This window comes from Scardinius erythrophthalmus (genome assembly GCF_964197995.2).
Source record: "Scardinius erythrophthalmus genome assembly, chromosome: 12".
NCBI lineage: Eukaryota > Metazoa > Chordata > Actinopteri > Cypriniformes > Leuciscidae > Scardinius > Scardinius erythrophthalmus.
The window spans coordinates 32220269-32235062 of NC_138232.1; the positions used below are offsets into that span (position 1 = coordinate 32220269).

The window sequence follows — 14794 nt, forward strand, 5'->3', positions numbered from 1 at the left end:
ATTTTATTTTATTTATTTTTACCATCTTTAGGATCTAGAAAATATTTCTGGGTCAAGAATATTTTATAAAGGCGAGAGAGAGAGAGAGAGAGAGAGAGAGAGAGAGAGAGAGAGAGAGAGAGAGAGAGAGGACTGCCATCTATTGGTACCAGAGAGGATCCAAAAAACGGGGAAGAATCTACGCTCTTTAACATTTCATTTCATTTTTTTAACTCTTAAACCTAATGTCTATGTAAATGTGCTTGAAGTAATAATAATAAAACATAAATAAATAAATAAATAAATAATAATAATTAAACCCTCAATTAGCCTACTCTCTGCTTGAGTTAAGCCTCTTACGCTAATGCACTCGTTGCTGAGCGAGCACAGGATGGCAACCTCCTCAAGAATATACAGAGATCTAATCAGCCATTACACATGACGATGGCTATTTTGACCAGGCTCAGGCTAAAATATTACAGAGAAATAAACATAGTATAGAGTGCTTGGGTTGTGTGGATCTTAATAGGCCTATATGTCCGGAGACATTGTGGGAACGTGGGATGTGTCGCTAAGTGATGGGTTTTACCGAATTGAGTTTGAACATGGAACGACAACAGGAAAACGGGTCATTTACATTAATGGGAAGGTGAGATCTAGGCAATTATTTATTTATTTATTATTAAAGGCTACTATAGGCTATAGCATTGTGTTATATTATTGTTATAATGATATGTGTGAGTGTGTGTGTGTGTGTGTGTGTGTGTGTGTGTGTGTATATATATATATATATATTACACAAAAAGTATATAAATACATAAATGGAAAAAACTTGAATGAAAATAAAAATGTATAGAATACACAGAATATGAGTATATAAAACCAGAAGCAGAACATGTAGCCCTATTACTGTTTTCTTTATTTTCATTTTGACTCTAGTTTCTAGTTATATTTCTGTATAATATTTTTATCTTGAATTTATTCATTTAGATAATACTATAAGATGATATCTAATATAAAGATGAATGAGATCATATCAAATAATTATAATAAGTCTTATCAAGTCTTGTTTTTAAGGAGGTGTTGAGGAGGGATTGGCTGTTCAAACTGGTGGGCAAAGAAACATTCCCTGTTGGGAATACAGACACAAAAGCAACCATACTTATTGAGGCGGTCACTGGGTTCTCCTACGAGTACACACTGGAGATCAACGGAAAAAGTCTCAAAACATTTTTGGACAACCGATCAAAGATTTCCAAAACATGGGTGCTGAAACTGGATGATGCTGATTACAGGATAGTTCTAGGTAAGATTCACAGTGAAAACATCCCTCTTGATTTATGATGCAAAATGATGTTTTTTAAGTTTTTCTGAAAGCCCTTATTCTTCTCAAGGTCATTTATATCCACAGTGTATGAAGATAATGACTATCAGGGTTTTCAAATTAGGGGGTCAGCAGATAAAAAAGGTCAACTTATTGGACAGTACAAATAGGCCTTTTTTACATGAAAATAAATAGCTACTTTATATTTTAGGAAGGGGGGGTTTCACAAGGGGTTCATCATATGTGGGGTTCTGAAGCATCAGTTTGAAAACCCTTATAGACTAAATTATGCAGTGCGCATGCAGTACTAAGAGAACGGAAAAGTGATCCTCTAATTTGCTTGTTTGATTTGGCAGGCATCAGACAGTTTAACTGTAATCTCTGAAGTTAAGACAATTAAGACAACATTAGCAAACCATTATGTGTTTTTTTTTTTTTTCTGTTTCACTAGAGAAAGACACTATGGATGTATGGTGCAATGGACAGAAAATGGAGACCATGGTGAGAACTTTTAATACTGCAGTTCACACTGGCACAGGCCTTTATAATGTGTGAAAGATACACTTTGGTCCATTAAGTCTGAGTCGCGTAAGCTAATGGAGCAGTTGTGTGACCAGTGACCACTGTGGAAATATGAAACACTATCTTAATCGTTGCACAGCATTCCCATGGCTTGTGCTTATTTAGTTACATGCCTATGTTTATATTGATTTCTGTGTGCAGGGGGAGTTTACCGAGAATGGAACCGAGACACACTTTGCAGTGGGGAACCGTGAATGCTGCATAAAAGCAACAACTAGTGGAAGGAAACGGAATGGAATAGTTCATTCCCTACTGGTGGATGGAATCAGGATAGAAGAGGCCATTGAGTAAAATGGAGGCTAATAGAATTCAGATGTGCCAGACATTTACCAACGGCCTACTTTATCAGAATTAGATACAGATGGCACTGAAAAGTTTTTTTTTTCCTTTCTGTTCAATAAATCCAGTATGTTGGCATTTGTTCAGAGTATGGACAAGAACATTTAAAGTTGTTAAAGATCTTAAGTATCGTTAGAAGCACAATCAATCCCATTTAATTTAAATAAATTACACATTTTGTGAAAATGAGATTTAAAAAAAAAAATTTTTTATCAAGACCAGGGGTATCAAGATGGGATAATATGACCTTGAGGCAAGATGACACCCAACCCCACCTTAAAGGGATACTTCACCGATTAGCATTAAGCTTTGTATTAGTAGAAACGGTAGTATTTTCGAATGACCGTGCTTCGCTCCCTCATGTCCCCCTGAGATGAGAGAGTTCTGTATTGTGTGTCTGGAATTTTTTTTTCAATATTTACTGTAATTAATAGGGTTATTATTCAGTAAATCCATGAGTTAGATATATTTTAGATGTCTTCACTATTCATTAAATCTAGGTTAAATGAGTGAAATCATCCAGTTTGATTACCATGACATATCTTCAATTAAAATATGGGAAATTAAATATGTATATTCATATGCCCAAGCCTTAGAATAAATGTACTTTTTAGATGAATATCTTATACTGGAATTATGTACTTTATACTTTGTCTGTTATTGGTTATTCAATTATTGATCTAAATGATCAAAAACACAATTTAGTTGATTTAGCGCACAAATTGAGTTTTAATGTTATATGGGTACATTCCAGATTTTTACTGTACAAACTGTATATTCTATCCTCTAAACCTACTCCTAAACTTACCCATCACAGAAAACCTCCTGCATTTTTACATTTTCAAAAAACATCACTTAGTATAATTTATAAGCTGTTTACCAAAAATGTTCCACACAAGGACAGGGATTTTGGATATTGCCATCTTATGGGGACATTTTGACCCAACAACCTATATCACACACACACACACACACACACACACACACACACACACACACACACACACACACACACACACACACACACACACACTTAAAGGGGTTGCATCTATCCTTTAAACCCATGTCAGTTCACCAGTAAAACCAAACCAGCATATGTTTAACCTTTATTGGATGGTCACACACCCATGTTAGCATAAGACTCTGAGGTCATATCCGAGTGTGTCACAGAAGACAGAACTGAGACCAACAAGTCATTCTTATGGTTTACAGGGTCTAATCAAACGACACATGTGTTCAGGGTAAGATAAGTGCACCCTATAGCGCCCCCATCCAGTGTGTGGCGACCTGTATGCGTTTTTATAACAACGGACTGCGCAGAATTAGCGCAGCTACGACCTTGACGACGGCCCCGAAGCGCCGACGTTTTTTCCAGTAGGAAGCGTCCAAAGGAAGGAGCAGGCGCAATGATGTTTGAGAGGATACAGACGGGACGGACCTCAGTGCGGGAGAAAAGGGAATGCACCCATCTTTGCGGATAAAACAAGAGAGATACCCGAAAACCCCGGCGATAGAATCTCGTTGAGGTTGGCGCACCTCTATGGTTTTGTGGTTTCGCATCGAGACCGCAGAAAGTGTTTCATTGGTTGTGATGTCAGCATGAGCCGAAGTGAACAACAGGAGAGAGCGAGTTGACTGTGCTGGGAACACAGCAGACATACCGTGTCCAGCTCGTCTGTGCGAACTGTAGTTTCTCGGCGAGTTTGAGTTTTAATAATTTATCTTCGTCTCACCCCTTTTTGCCGCTGAAACTGGTCAGTGTGTATGAAGCACACAGCCGGAGTCGACCATGTGGACTCTTCTCGCCTCGGACTGTAGACATGAGATGGCCTTCACTTGCCTATTATAGTCCGTAATGACGATGCGTGGTGATTTGGTGGAGCTTCTTTGTTTTTATGCTGTATTTACGAGGATATGGGGCATATGACTGTATCCTGGGATTTCCAATCCGGACAGCTGCAGCTCTCCCTCCAGCGTCTGGACTTCTGTTGTAGTAGCCTACACACATACTCAAATATTACATGCACTGATATCAAAGCCGCTGATAGTCAGTCTCGCATGAAGTGCTAGGTGGTTTAACGCCTAATCATTAGTTCGTTTTGCTGCCATCTGTGATTGCATCCTATGGTATATATACAGTGTGCATTTGGGATCATTTGCAGTTTTTGTTTAGGTTTTGACCAAAATCGTTAAGAGCTGACCTCAGACCTCATGTGGACATCTGATCTCACTGCTGTGTTTGCAGCACATCACAGTCCCTAAATCACCTGCAAACACTCTTTAGATAATTGCATATCGGGTTCTATTGTAAGAGATCACATTGCAAACATGAATTATCAGCAGCACCTGGCGAACTCCGCTGCGATCAGAGCTGAGATCCAGAGGTTCGAGTCCGTCCATCCGAACATCTACTCCATCTACGAGCTGCTGGAGCGGGTGGAGGATCCACTGCTGCAGAACCAGATCCGAGAGCACGTCATTGCCATCGAAGGTAAGGGCAACAAGGGCATTTGAATCTCCTTCAAGAGCCAGTTTTCAGAATCTTTAATTGTATATTTGGTGGCAACGAAAATGGGATGGTACGACAAACCTACATTATAGCATGCCACTTTTATGAAACCTGTGTCCACTCCCAGTGTCATTAAAAAATACACAATGAGTATTATATTACATAATGAATAATGACATTACAAATCAAGCCACTCCAAAGGGTGATTATTAGTTCTCTCTCTTCACATGACGAGTGCACTTTCTTTTCAATCTGAGAAAAAGTTTTGGACCTTTGGCTTCTAGAAATGAGAGGTAGTAAATCTTATTTCCAATGTTTTATTGGTTATTGCAGTTGTTTTTTAAACCATTTACTGGTCTTCAAGACATCTGAGATTTCAGATTTAGTCATTGTAAGCGTGAGAGAGGTTTGAGTCCAACTTTAAACAGAGAAGTTAAACCAGGTTATATAGATTTACAGTCTGTTCGGTAGTTTGTATAGTATTTGATTGATACTTAGGCAGTACAACCCTTTGATCTGCCAGTCACAGCCTCTGTTAATTCATGAAAATTTAATGTAATTTGCTCTGAATAAGATCCGTACTGTCACAAGGAATTGTTGGTGGTTTGTGTCAGATGCAGATTTCATTCTTGCTACTTGTGGAGGGTTGAAGGTAGTGTTTATGTATGGTTTGCATGAAGATTTCTTTGCAGGGTGGTGGGAGAGTGGCTGTCATGGCCTGTGAGGTTTAATGCCTTGTCATTGTTTTAATATAATACTGTAGTTAAGAGATAATCATCATGGTTTTTACACACAAATGCAAGTGCTGTCAGTTTTACCTGTAGGTTATGTAATGGCAAAATGAGAAACTGCATTGTGCTTGAAATGAAACTCAGTGTTCCACTAGATTGCAGTGAGTGTTTTGATAATGAATAAGTGGGCTCTTGGCTGTGTGTGTGGTCAGTGACATGTCTCTGTCAAAGCTGATGTATGAATCTTTGACCCCTTTCAATGAAAGTAAAATGGTTCTTGACTTGCTGAGACATGCACATGGATCAGCCTGACATAGACAAACCTGTCACTCCCTTAGCACACCCCTCGACAGACCCCGGCCTGTCTAATTCCTTAAGAACCAAGACAGACTTGAGAATGGAGTGTTTACTTGCTCAGTGGAATCAAATGTGAATCTTTTAAAATCTTGCTATACTTATAATCCCTTAAATTTAAAGGCATCATAGGCCTACATGTTATGTTGCATGTGGTCATGAGTCAAAGTTGGCATTCTAAAAGCAGAACTTGACAGAAGTTTTGTTTGTTTTGTTGTCAAAACTGGTTGACTTCTGGCGTTGCAGTGTTTTACTAATCATGTTAGCTAAGTCCTGCTAACTAACTAACTGCTGTCATTACTAGCTATGTGTTCTTGGTAGTGAATTTATTGCAAAAAATCTGAATATTCCAAAAACAATCTGCAGAATAATCAGGATTTAGGAATTGAATGTGTAATGGTGGATTAAAATGGTCTAATGGTCTACTTTGATGCCACTTTCATTAACTACTCACTGACCCTCTAGTTTAACAGATGGCAAATCTGAGCTGAAAAGCGATACTTAACACGCCCTGTGATCTGAAGCTTGTCTGTCTTCAGATATTAGACTGGTGTTGCATTTACATTGGTGTGCACTTTACTTCATTTTACACAAATGCCCGCTGACACATCAGGGACGGGTTGGTCTGAGCCTAAGCAGATCGCTCTCTATGCAAGGCATGTTTGTGACACTCTGGCCTCCCTGTTTCTTGCATAAAGGGCATGACATTTATAAGAATGAATAGTGTAGCTTGTGCATAGAAAAGAAGAGTTGTATGAATGTTGGATAAAACAGACCTTCTGAGAATCAAAAATTCAGAAAGCTATCATTCACAATCATATACAAGTATTAAAGTAAATGGTGGTCAGTTTTGATTTCATATTGATTTTATACTCGGTCAAGGCAAACGTGAGCGTATGTGCTTTTGTGAGCATTTTATTTGCATATGTTTTATCCAGCATTTGTGATGTAATGCCCCAAAGTGTCCGGACCAAGTTTTGAATCTGTCATTTCTACTCTATATTGCCACCAACAGTTGAAATTTGACCTTTCATTTGCTGGTAACTTGTCAACTGAATAGCCTAGAAATAATTAGTGCTGGGCAGTATACCGGTTCATACCGAATACCGGTGTTTATTTTTGTTATGATATGAATTTTCTTTATATACTGCTATACCGGTGTATGCCGCTTAAACAATGTTCAGAACGTGGCGTGACACTGTTTGAGAGGGTCCCTTTTCACTTGCACTGTGGTGAGGGCACAGCTGTATGTGTTACTAAGCGTGGCGGTAAAGATGGATAGGTTAAACTATAATTGATAGCTGTCAAATTATATTTGTGTTTCACATACATTGGTTCACAATATCAACACTGCCCGCCACAAATAGATTTTCCAAAAGGCTTTGACATCGTTGAATAAACATGAGCACTGCACGTTTCAAAGTCAAAGTGTTTTTATATGAATGTATCTTTGAAGGGAACTGACTGTCTCTAGAAAAGTTTCGATGTTATTTTCATTGAATCTTTCTTTATCTTTCCTGATAAAGCAGCGCGTATGAGCGCTGCACTGATTTGTGTACAGCCGTTACCAGGGAAACCGCTGTTTCTGCGCTCCTAAAGTGCCTCATGCTGGCACCACTTTGTAAACAGCATCATTTTGTGGGGCCTTGCAAACCTGTATTAATACTAGTGTGGAATTTTTCTACAATATTCACTCATGACAGTAAAATAGGACATTCTAAGTCAATCAACTGCAGTATTTCCTCTCTCAATCAGTAGAAAATGTGATTAACACCCAGTGGGGGGAAAAAATACCGTGAAACCGGAATACTTTTTTAAAATACTGTGATACAAATTTTTGGTCATACCGTCCAGCACTACAAATAATTATTCCTCTTATTCTTTTTAGTGTGAATTGCATCAATTTCTGCCAAATAATATATTTTACGACATTTTGAATTTTAGATAGGCCTACTTTATGGCCACACAAAGTTGATAGATACCCAGTATTCCTCAGTTATTAATTTTGTCATAAAATGCTGAGTTTTACCAATTTGGTCTGTTGTCAAGCCGGTTTGAATTTCACTCCTGTAGCAGTTTATCGCAGCTGTTTTCATATAACACAGCGGTAAATATGATAGCAAAACGTCAAAAAGGAGGATGTCTCTCGGCACCGGTGCTTGGCCCCATAATTGCTGTTTGCAGACATTTTGTCCCTCCTAATTTGCCAATAAAAGTAGCTAAAAAAGCCAGAAAATATTTGAGTATAAACGGACTCATAGTTCTTTTGCTCTCTGAGAAGCTCATTGTCTGTTTGGTTAAATTTTGCCTGTCCATTTTTGCAATGCAGGACAGGTTCCCTGTTGGGATTGTTAGCTAGGAAATATCTGGCAGATCTAATGGCTGGGGTTATTGTGCTTGGGCAACAGTGCTTTTCAACACACCCCCTCCAAATGAGAGGTCGCAGCATCATGCAGATGTCAGAAACACAGCCCCTCCCATCCAATCTGTGTTGAGGGAACCATTAGGGAGATGTAGTCACAGCCATCCATAAAGTTTGTTAAATGCGTACAGAGGAGCGTGCGTCACCCGGTGGAATGGCAGCAAGGTTGGACTGTCAAATTGGTCCATCCTTAAAATTACATCTCACATCCTACTGCTGAGTCATACTCTGCTTTTATGGCCAGTCTGTCTGGCACATTAAAGATTTTGGACATCTCTTTGGCATTTCTCAGAGCTGTCAGCCACTGTGGTCAGCATTTTACTCAAATTGAACTAAGCATTGGTGCAGTAGAATGCTAACCAGAGCAATGGCTGCAAGGAGACCATATATCTGTTTATATTTAATTAGGAGGCCCTGAAGCACGGCCGTATAGCTTGGAGAGAGGAACGGGGCAGCATATGGGGGGGCCATATGTTGAAAAGCGTGCAAAGTCTAGACTGGTTTCAGGTATTAACAAGCTACCAGTACAGTTGAATTAAATGGCTCAGTGGGGTTCTGAACACAAACAATAAAGAGGCAGATTAGGGGCAGTAACTGTCTCTTCTAGTTATGCGAGTAAGTAGATTACTTGACCTTCACTGGTTTCCACATAGGCTACGTCTACATGAATTTTCATTTCAAAACTCTGTCCACACCGGTGTTTTCCAAAAGTCTCTTGTCTACACTGAAAATAAAAATCATCTTACCGTGCATGTGTAAAACTTAACAAAAGCTCACTGAGATGACCAGACATAATAAAGTTCTTATGTTATTCTTCTGGCACGATCATTTTAATAGCAAAATATCCCACCCCTTATTGGTTCATCCAGGTCGAGGTCAATCACCATTCCACGTATGGTCTAAAATGCAATTACTCTGTTTTGACACAGGACAGAAATTGCAAGCAAATTTTCTGTCATTTTTACAGGAATGTAATATGAAGATTTTACAAATAACTCTTTTCCACTGCACTTCCACTTCCACTGCGTGGTACGCCTCGACGCCTCGGCGGCTTGGCTCGCTTTGACCCGGTTTGCTTTCCCACTGCAGTTTAGTACCGCTTTATAGTGGATGGGATTATAGACTTTTTTTTAAAGACTTTAGATTTTAAGACTGATCGTTATAGTTGCTGAAAAACGTTTTCATTCCTGGTCGCCACATCCAGCTCTCGCTGGATCCAGTCCTCGGCTACCAACAACTCGTCTACTAACCACGATTCAGCCATTTCTTTTTTCAAGTTTATTTTTTTATTTTTTCAAACAAGTCGATTAAAATAATTGTACTGCGGTGGCTGTTGCTCACTATTTAAATCTAGCGGGTTTTGTGTCTCGTGTTGCAAATCCAATGACGCTGGTAGTGACTATTCTCTGTTTTCACGTCACATTTTAGTATCGGTACGGCATGCTTGGTACCTCAACAGAGGTGGTACCATTTAAAGCGAGCCAAAGCGAGCCCTACCGAGCCGTACCATGCAGGGGGAGGGGGCAAAGAAGTTCCTCGCCATAGAAAAGCACCTCTTCTGCAGACGGCATCACAAGCTTCTATTGTGAACACGCCGCTCAGCTGCCGTGTTCCAACGAGAAGACTTACAAGAAGCTAACGGTGCGTGTCCACTACTATCAGTACATCACTACTGATCAGTATAATCAATGAAAGCATCCAAACTGCGATATTTAACATATGTAAATATATAACAACTGTAAAGCGTCTAATCTGTAAACAATATAATTTGTGCACTAAATCTAGCATAAACTCCGGCCTAAACTGCTTATTTTTAAACGCTCAAGACAGACGTCACTACCTGAACCTCACAGTGATTGGCTGCCGACCGTATTTTTCGCTTGATATTTGCATAAAGTCAAAGAATGAAAGAACTGCCTAACCTTTTGACAACGCTCTCAACACTTTCTCTGGTCCGCTGTCAATCGCACAATGCACCACGCGAGCATGAAACTCAACTTCCATAGGAATGAATTGAAAAAGCTCACTCTGCTCTGCTCACCCTGCGCCAGTGGGCACAAACTGCTGCTGACAAATTTTTTTGTTTATTCAAATTAAGTTATGTTCTGATCTGTTATTCCCTCTTACTGTTGGGGGGTGGGGGTGCCAGTTTATTATTTTTTTTAAACCTTTTGTTACAGCTCTTTTGTTATAGCTTCTGTAGCAAGGGCGCTGCCATCTTGCAGTACTATGACCTGTGACGTCACTGGGTTGGTTGTTTTGCCTGAGTTCAACAGACTCAACGGTAGAGAGAACGTTAAAGACCGACAGTAGAGGACAGTGAAAGATAAGGACAGAGACATTGAAAGATGGAAACTGGAAAGCTACAGGGCATCAGAAGACAAAAGGGAGGCTACTATGATGTAAAAATAAGTTTTACGGTGTTAAAGCAAAGGACAATTAAGATTCCGTTTGCATAAATTGCAGCTGAAACAGAGAACATTACTACTTCGCCTCCCGATACACATTCCAGCACAAGACCCACTGCCTCAAGATTTCCATAGTTATACTTGGCTATACAATATGTAGCCAAAATGACTGTCATAAATTAAAATGAACCACAACCATTATAAACACCCGTATGTCATTCCACAACATGCAGAGATCAAAGCTGATACAAACCGCAATAATATTTCTTATCGTGATTCCACGTTTACCAATCATCAGGACTCCACACGTTGGATAATCTCCAAACATTATCCATAATTCCTTGCCATCTTTTTTTGATCCTTTAGCATTTTGTGCAATAAAGTTTTGAACCAACATTTTCTTCACTGCTGGAGTCCTGAATAATTTTTTTTGCCTATTTTTTTTTTATTTTTTTATATCAGCCTGGTTTTTTGGTTTCTGGTTTCCTGATTTTGGCCATCTACTTGGTGATGGATATTATGAGTTTTGTCTATTACTAGTAACGATTATAGCAACTAAGCAGAAAAATCAAAGAACAGAATCGAAACTAATAATACTCATTAATTGTTACAATTAATGGCGCCATTGTTACAAAAGCTATAACAACATCTTTTTATTTTAGACAATTTTTGATTAGAGTGGAAATCCATTTACTATAAATAATGTTAACTTGACTGACTGCTTCATTTCCACTCTAATGGGAGTGTTGGTACAATATGCGTCACATGAAGAAACGTTTTAGAATACCTTTGTTTTCACGGTCCACACTATTATGTGAAAATGGCATTTTTAAATGTATCCATTTTGTAGCGCATCTTCCGAAAGCTCTGCTTTTGCAGGACAAACAGGAAATGCAGAGAAACATATGCATTTTCAAATGTATCTGGATTAATATAGAGCTGATTTTTCAAGGTGTTTATTTGCTGTTCTCAAAACCAAGATGTTACATCTTTTGGGGTTTTGGTTCTCTGGCAGTAAGTGGGACAAAACATCAGTAGCATGATGGGTCAGTCCCAAGGGCCTTTTTTTTTTCTTTGGTGATAGTAGAAGGCAGTAGAGGAAGTTGAGCTCTTCTAAGTCACTTTCAAAGGAAAGAGATGAAACACTGCCACAGGCAAAGCTGTAAAGAGTCTCGAGTCGAGATCAGCTCTCTCTCCATCCCTTTCCCTCTCACTCCCTCGGTTTATCATTTTCTTTCTCAGTGTGGGTGGTGAGTGAGCAAAAGTTCTCAGCTGAATAGCGATTTGTTCTTTCCAGTCTAAAGCGAAAACAACACCCTCATCCCTCTCTTACTGCTTTTATCACTCCACATTGTCATCCTTTCAGCAGACCTGTGCACCCGTGCCCTCTGAAAAAATGTGCTGGGTGATTCACAATGGTTGTCTCATTCCTGTTTGAGCCTTGAATCTGTTTCTGCATTTTTCTCGGATAATAGAGCAGATGCCAGATAATAAGAAAGATCAAGATGTGGGAATTTAAATGACAAGATATTCAAGTATTGTTACATGTAATTAGTAACTCCACTGTCATCTGCATTATCCAGAAATGCATTACTCATAAATAGCCAACAATCTTTTCTGCAGTGGCGTTCTCTAGGGCAACACTCAAGTTTTTCTGTCTATCCTTGTGAAACTGGAAGTGGAAAATATTCACCTCTTACTGTGGAGTAATGGGAAACTCTTTTAGCCCATCCTCCTCATATAGACTAACCTAGTTCTCAAAGGACATTTGACACTGGAGGAAGTGTCAGGTGTTCGAGCGTTTCTGATTAAAAGAGTCAGTTGTTAGATTGTTTAAAACTGATGTATTCAGATGAGCTGGAGGAAGATCCACTTGTTTGTCCAGTTTTGTGGGGAAATCCCTCAGCAGGCACTCTAGATGGAAGTCACTTGTTTCCTCTTTTGCTTTTAATGTATGATGTGGTTATGCTGATCACCACATTTTTGTTCCACCTTGCTGTAGACAAATGTATGTTTATTGGATGTCTATGAATTTCATTACTCAATGCACCTCATAATCATAATTGAGTCAATTATATATGACTATATATATAATCGTATTTTAATAGTCATAGTGATTTCTGCTTTAATTAAAAATAATCGTCACAATATTTTCCCTGTTGATTATTTGTCCTGAAAACTTTTTATTTTTTATTTTAGACATTTCCATTTTCTTGCATTGCTAACCAGTGTTTTACTTCATTTTCTCAATCTAGCAACCATGCGCACACTCCATTGTGAAATTCTGCTTGAATGACAGCGCCATACAGCCACTCTTTGTTCTTTCACGAGACCACGTTTGCCATTTGCTGCTACTAAATCTGAAACTTTTCTGTGACAAACTTTAATAAATCCAAACATGATTCTTGACCATATTGTTTGTGATCATGGTTGGTGAATAAATGGGGTCCATGCACCCTCTGTGCTACAATACAAAGTAAAAAATGTAAAACAATTTGAAATTAATATTAGGAATTTCACTTTTTCATGTTTTAGCTTTTGAGATGATCTAAAGCAGTTGGAAACTACATAGCCACTATCAGTTTGCAGTGTTTAGCCATTTCAAATATGAACATGGCTGAAAGAAAGACAGGAAAAAAAAGCATCTTTGTGGTCTGTCTGTAGAATGTGCATTTATGGGGCAATTTGAATCTGAGGTTTGTCTCATTTGCAACTGAATTGCAAGTAATGCAATTGCAAGTTAAGTAATGTTCAATTTACTGTTACCTCAGGACTCTTTTCTCTCTCTCTCTCTCTCTCTCTCTCTCTCTCTCTCTCATTCATATATATATATATATATATATATATATATATATATATATATATATATATATATATATATAAAATAATAATAATAATAATCATCAATAATCGTAATCATCAGTTTAACTATTATGGTGCTGCCCTATAAAATGCAATTCTTACAATAATTTGAATTAAAAAAAAAACATGCACTTCACAGAGAAGTATTTATGTTCATGTCCCGGCTGATACAACTGTTCTGAAATCATAATGAAGAAGAAAATCTTATTAAAAGAATGACATTCTTAAAAACACAATTTAGTTTAGCTTAGGCTAATCGTCCATTATTACTATCAACAAAACCACTTTGCTATATATAATTTTCATATCAAATGATATTTCATATCATATATAATTGCCATATCAAAATAATGTGCGACCAACAAAGTAATGTGATTCAACCAACATGCAGAAATAGAAACAGGAACATGATATCATAGATATTTACCCCACAGACCCTCATGATGTGTAAAGATCAGTAATTCTCTTAAAATAGTAGCCTACATTATTTGATCTTTTTATCATGACAGATTCGGATTGTAAAATGTATTGTGGTAGCCTAGAAATCTAGATGCACCCTATAGCGGCAGCAAAATTAATTTTGCAGCCAGGGTAGTCTAGCAACTCTCCGTTGACTTTCGGAGCCGTAAAAACCTAAATTGGGTCAGGCCAATCACATCGTGTATAGAGTAGGCGGGGCGGGCCTAACATAATGACGACAGAGTTGCGACGGTTCCCTGCTACTTGGAAACAAAGAAGAGCTGCTGCTGCTGCTGGAGAACAGTCTTTAGAATCGGCTTTGGCCGCGACTCTGGAGGACTTGGAGTTAAGCTGTTCTTTGAGAAAAGAGCAAAGAACGGCACTTAAGTCATTCTTAAAAAGGAAGATGTGTTCGTAGTTTTGCCGACCAGATTCAAAAGTTGAATCTATCAACTAACGTTAGCTCCGCTGTTGGGAAAACGCTCTGGTTGGATGAAGCGATATCCTATTGCGTGCAGAGGGAATTTGAAAGACAGCCGTTTATCCCGCCCCTCGGATTGAGCCGTGTCTATGGTGAGTTGCCAGACCTAACATCTTGATGTAGGTCTGGCTTGCCAGGCTAGTATTGTGGTGCGACTCCCCAAAAACATATTTATGAATTATTAAATCATGACATTTGTAAAAAAAACAAAGATGGCTGGATGGCTACACTGTATTACAAACTCAATTATTTAACAATAATAATAAAAAAAACTTTTTTTTTCAAAGGTTTCAAAAAAGTTTTTTTTTCAATGGGTTCATAAGCCATTCTTTTCTCTGACATTA

At 38.5% G+C, this 14794-nt stretch overlaps 3 protein-coding genes across 3 annotated transcripts in view; all 3 read left to right on the forward strand.

Annotated features, from left to right (window-relative positions):
* Positions 1–514: 514 nt before the first annotated feature.
* Positions 515–2176, forward strand: faimb (Fas apoptotic inhibitory molecule b; the record flags this gene model as incomplete). The annotated part of the gene is made up of 4 exons (XM_081381031.1): positions 515–628; positions 1057–1285; positions 1755–1804; positions 2027–2176. 4 exons carry the CDS (start codon positions 515–517, stop codon positions 2174–2176), a joined length of 543 nt encoding a protein of 180 aa, XP_081237157.1.
* A 1351-nt stretch (positions 2177–3527) lies between these two features.
* Positions 3528–14794, forward strand: part of LOC308700129 (arf-GAP with GTPase, ANK repeat and PH domain-containing protein 1-like) — a 75504-nt gene continuing 64237 nt past the window's right edge. Inside the window, exon 1 of the mRNA XM_081381523.1 lies at positions 3528–4715. Coding sequence (XP_081237649.1) covers positions 4553–4715 — 163 coding nt within the window. The 5' untranslated portion in view covers positions 3528–4552. The remainder of the gene's footprint in view (positions 4716–14794) is intronic.
* Positions 3616–14794, forward strand: part of agap1 (ArfGAP with GTPase domain, ankyrin repeat and PH domain 1) — a 199318-nt gene continuing 188139 nt past the window's right edge. Inside the window, exon 1 of the mRNA XM_081381520.1 lies at positions 3616–4774. The gene's annotated coding sequence lies outside the window, so the exon portion shown is untranslated. The remainder of the gene's footprint in view (positions 4775–14794) is intronic.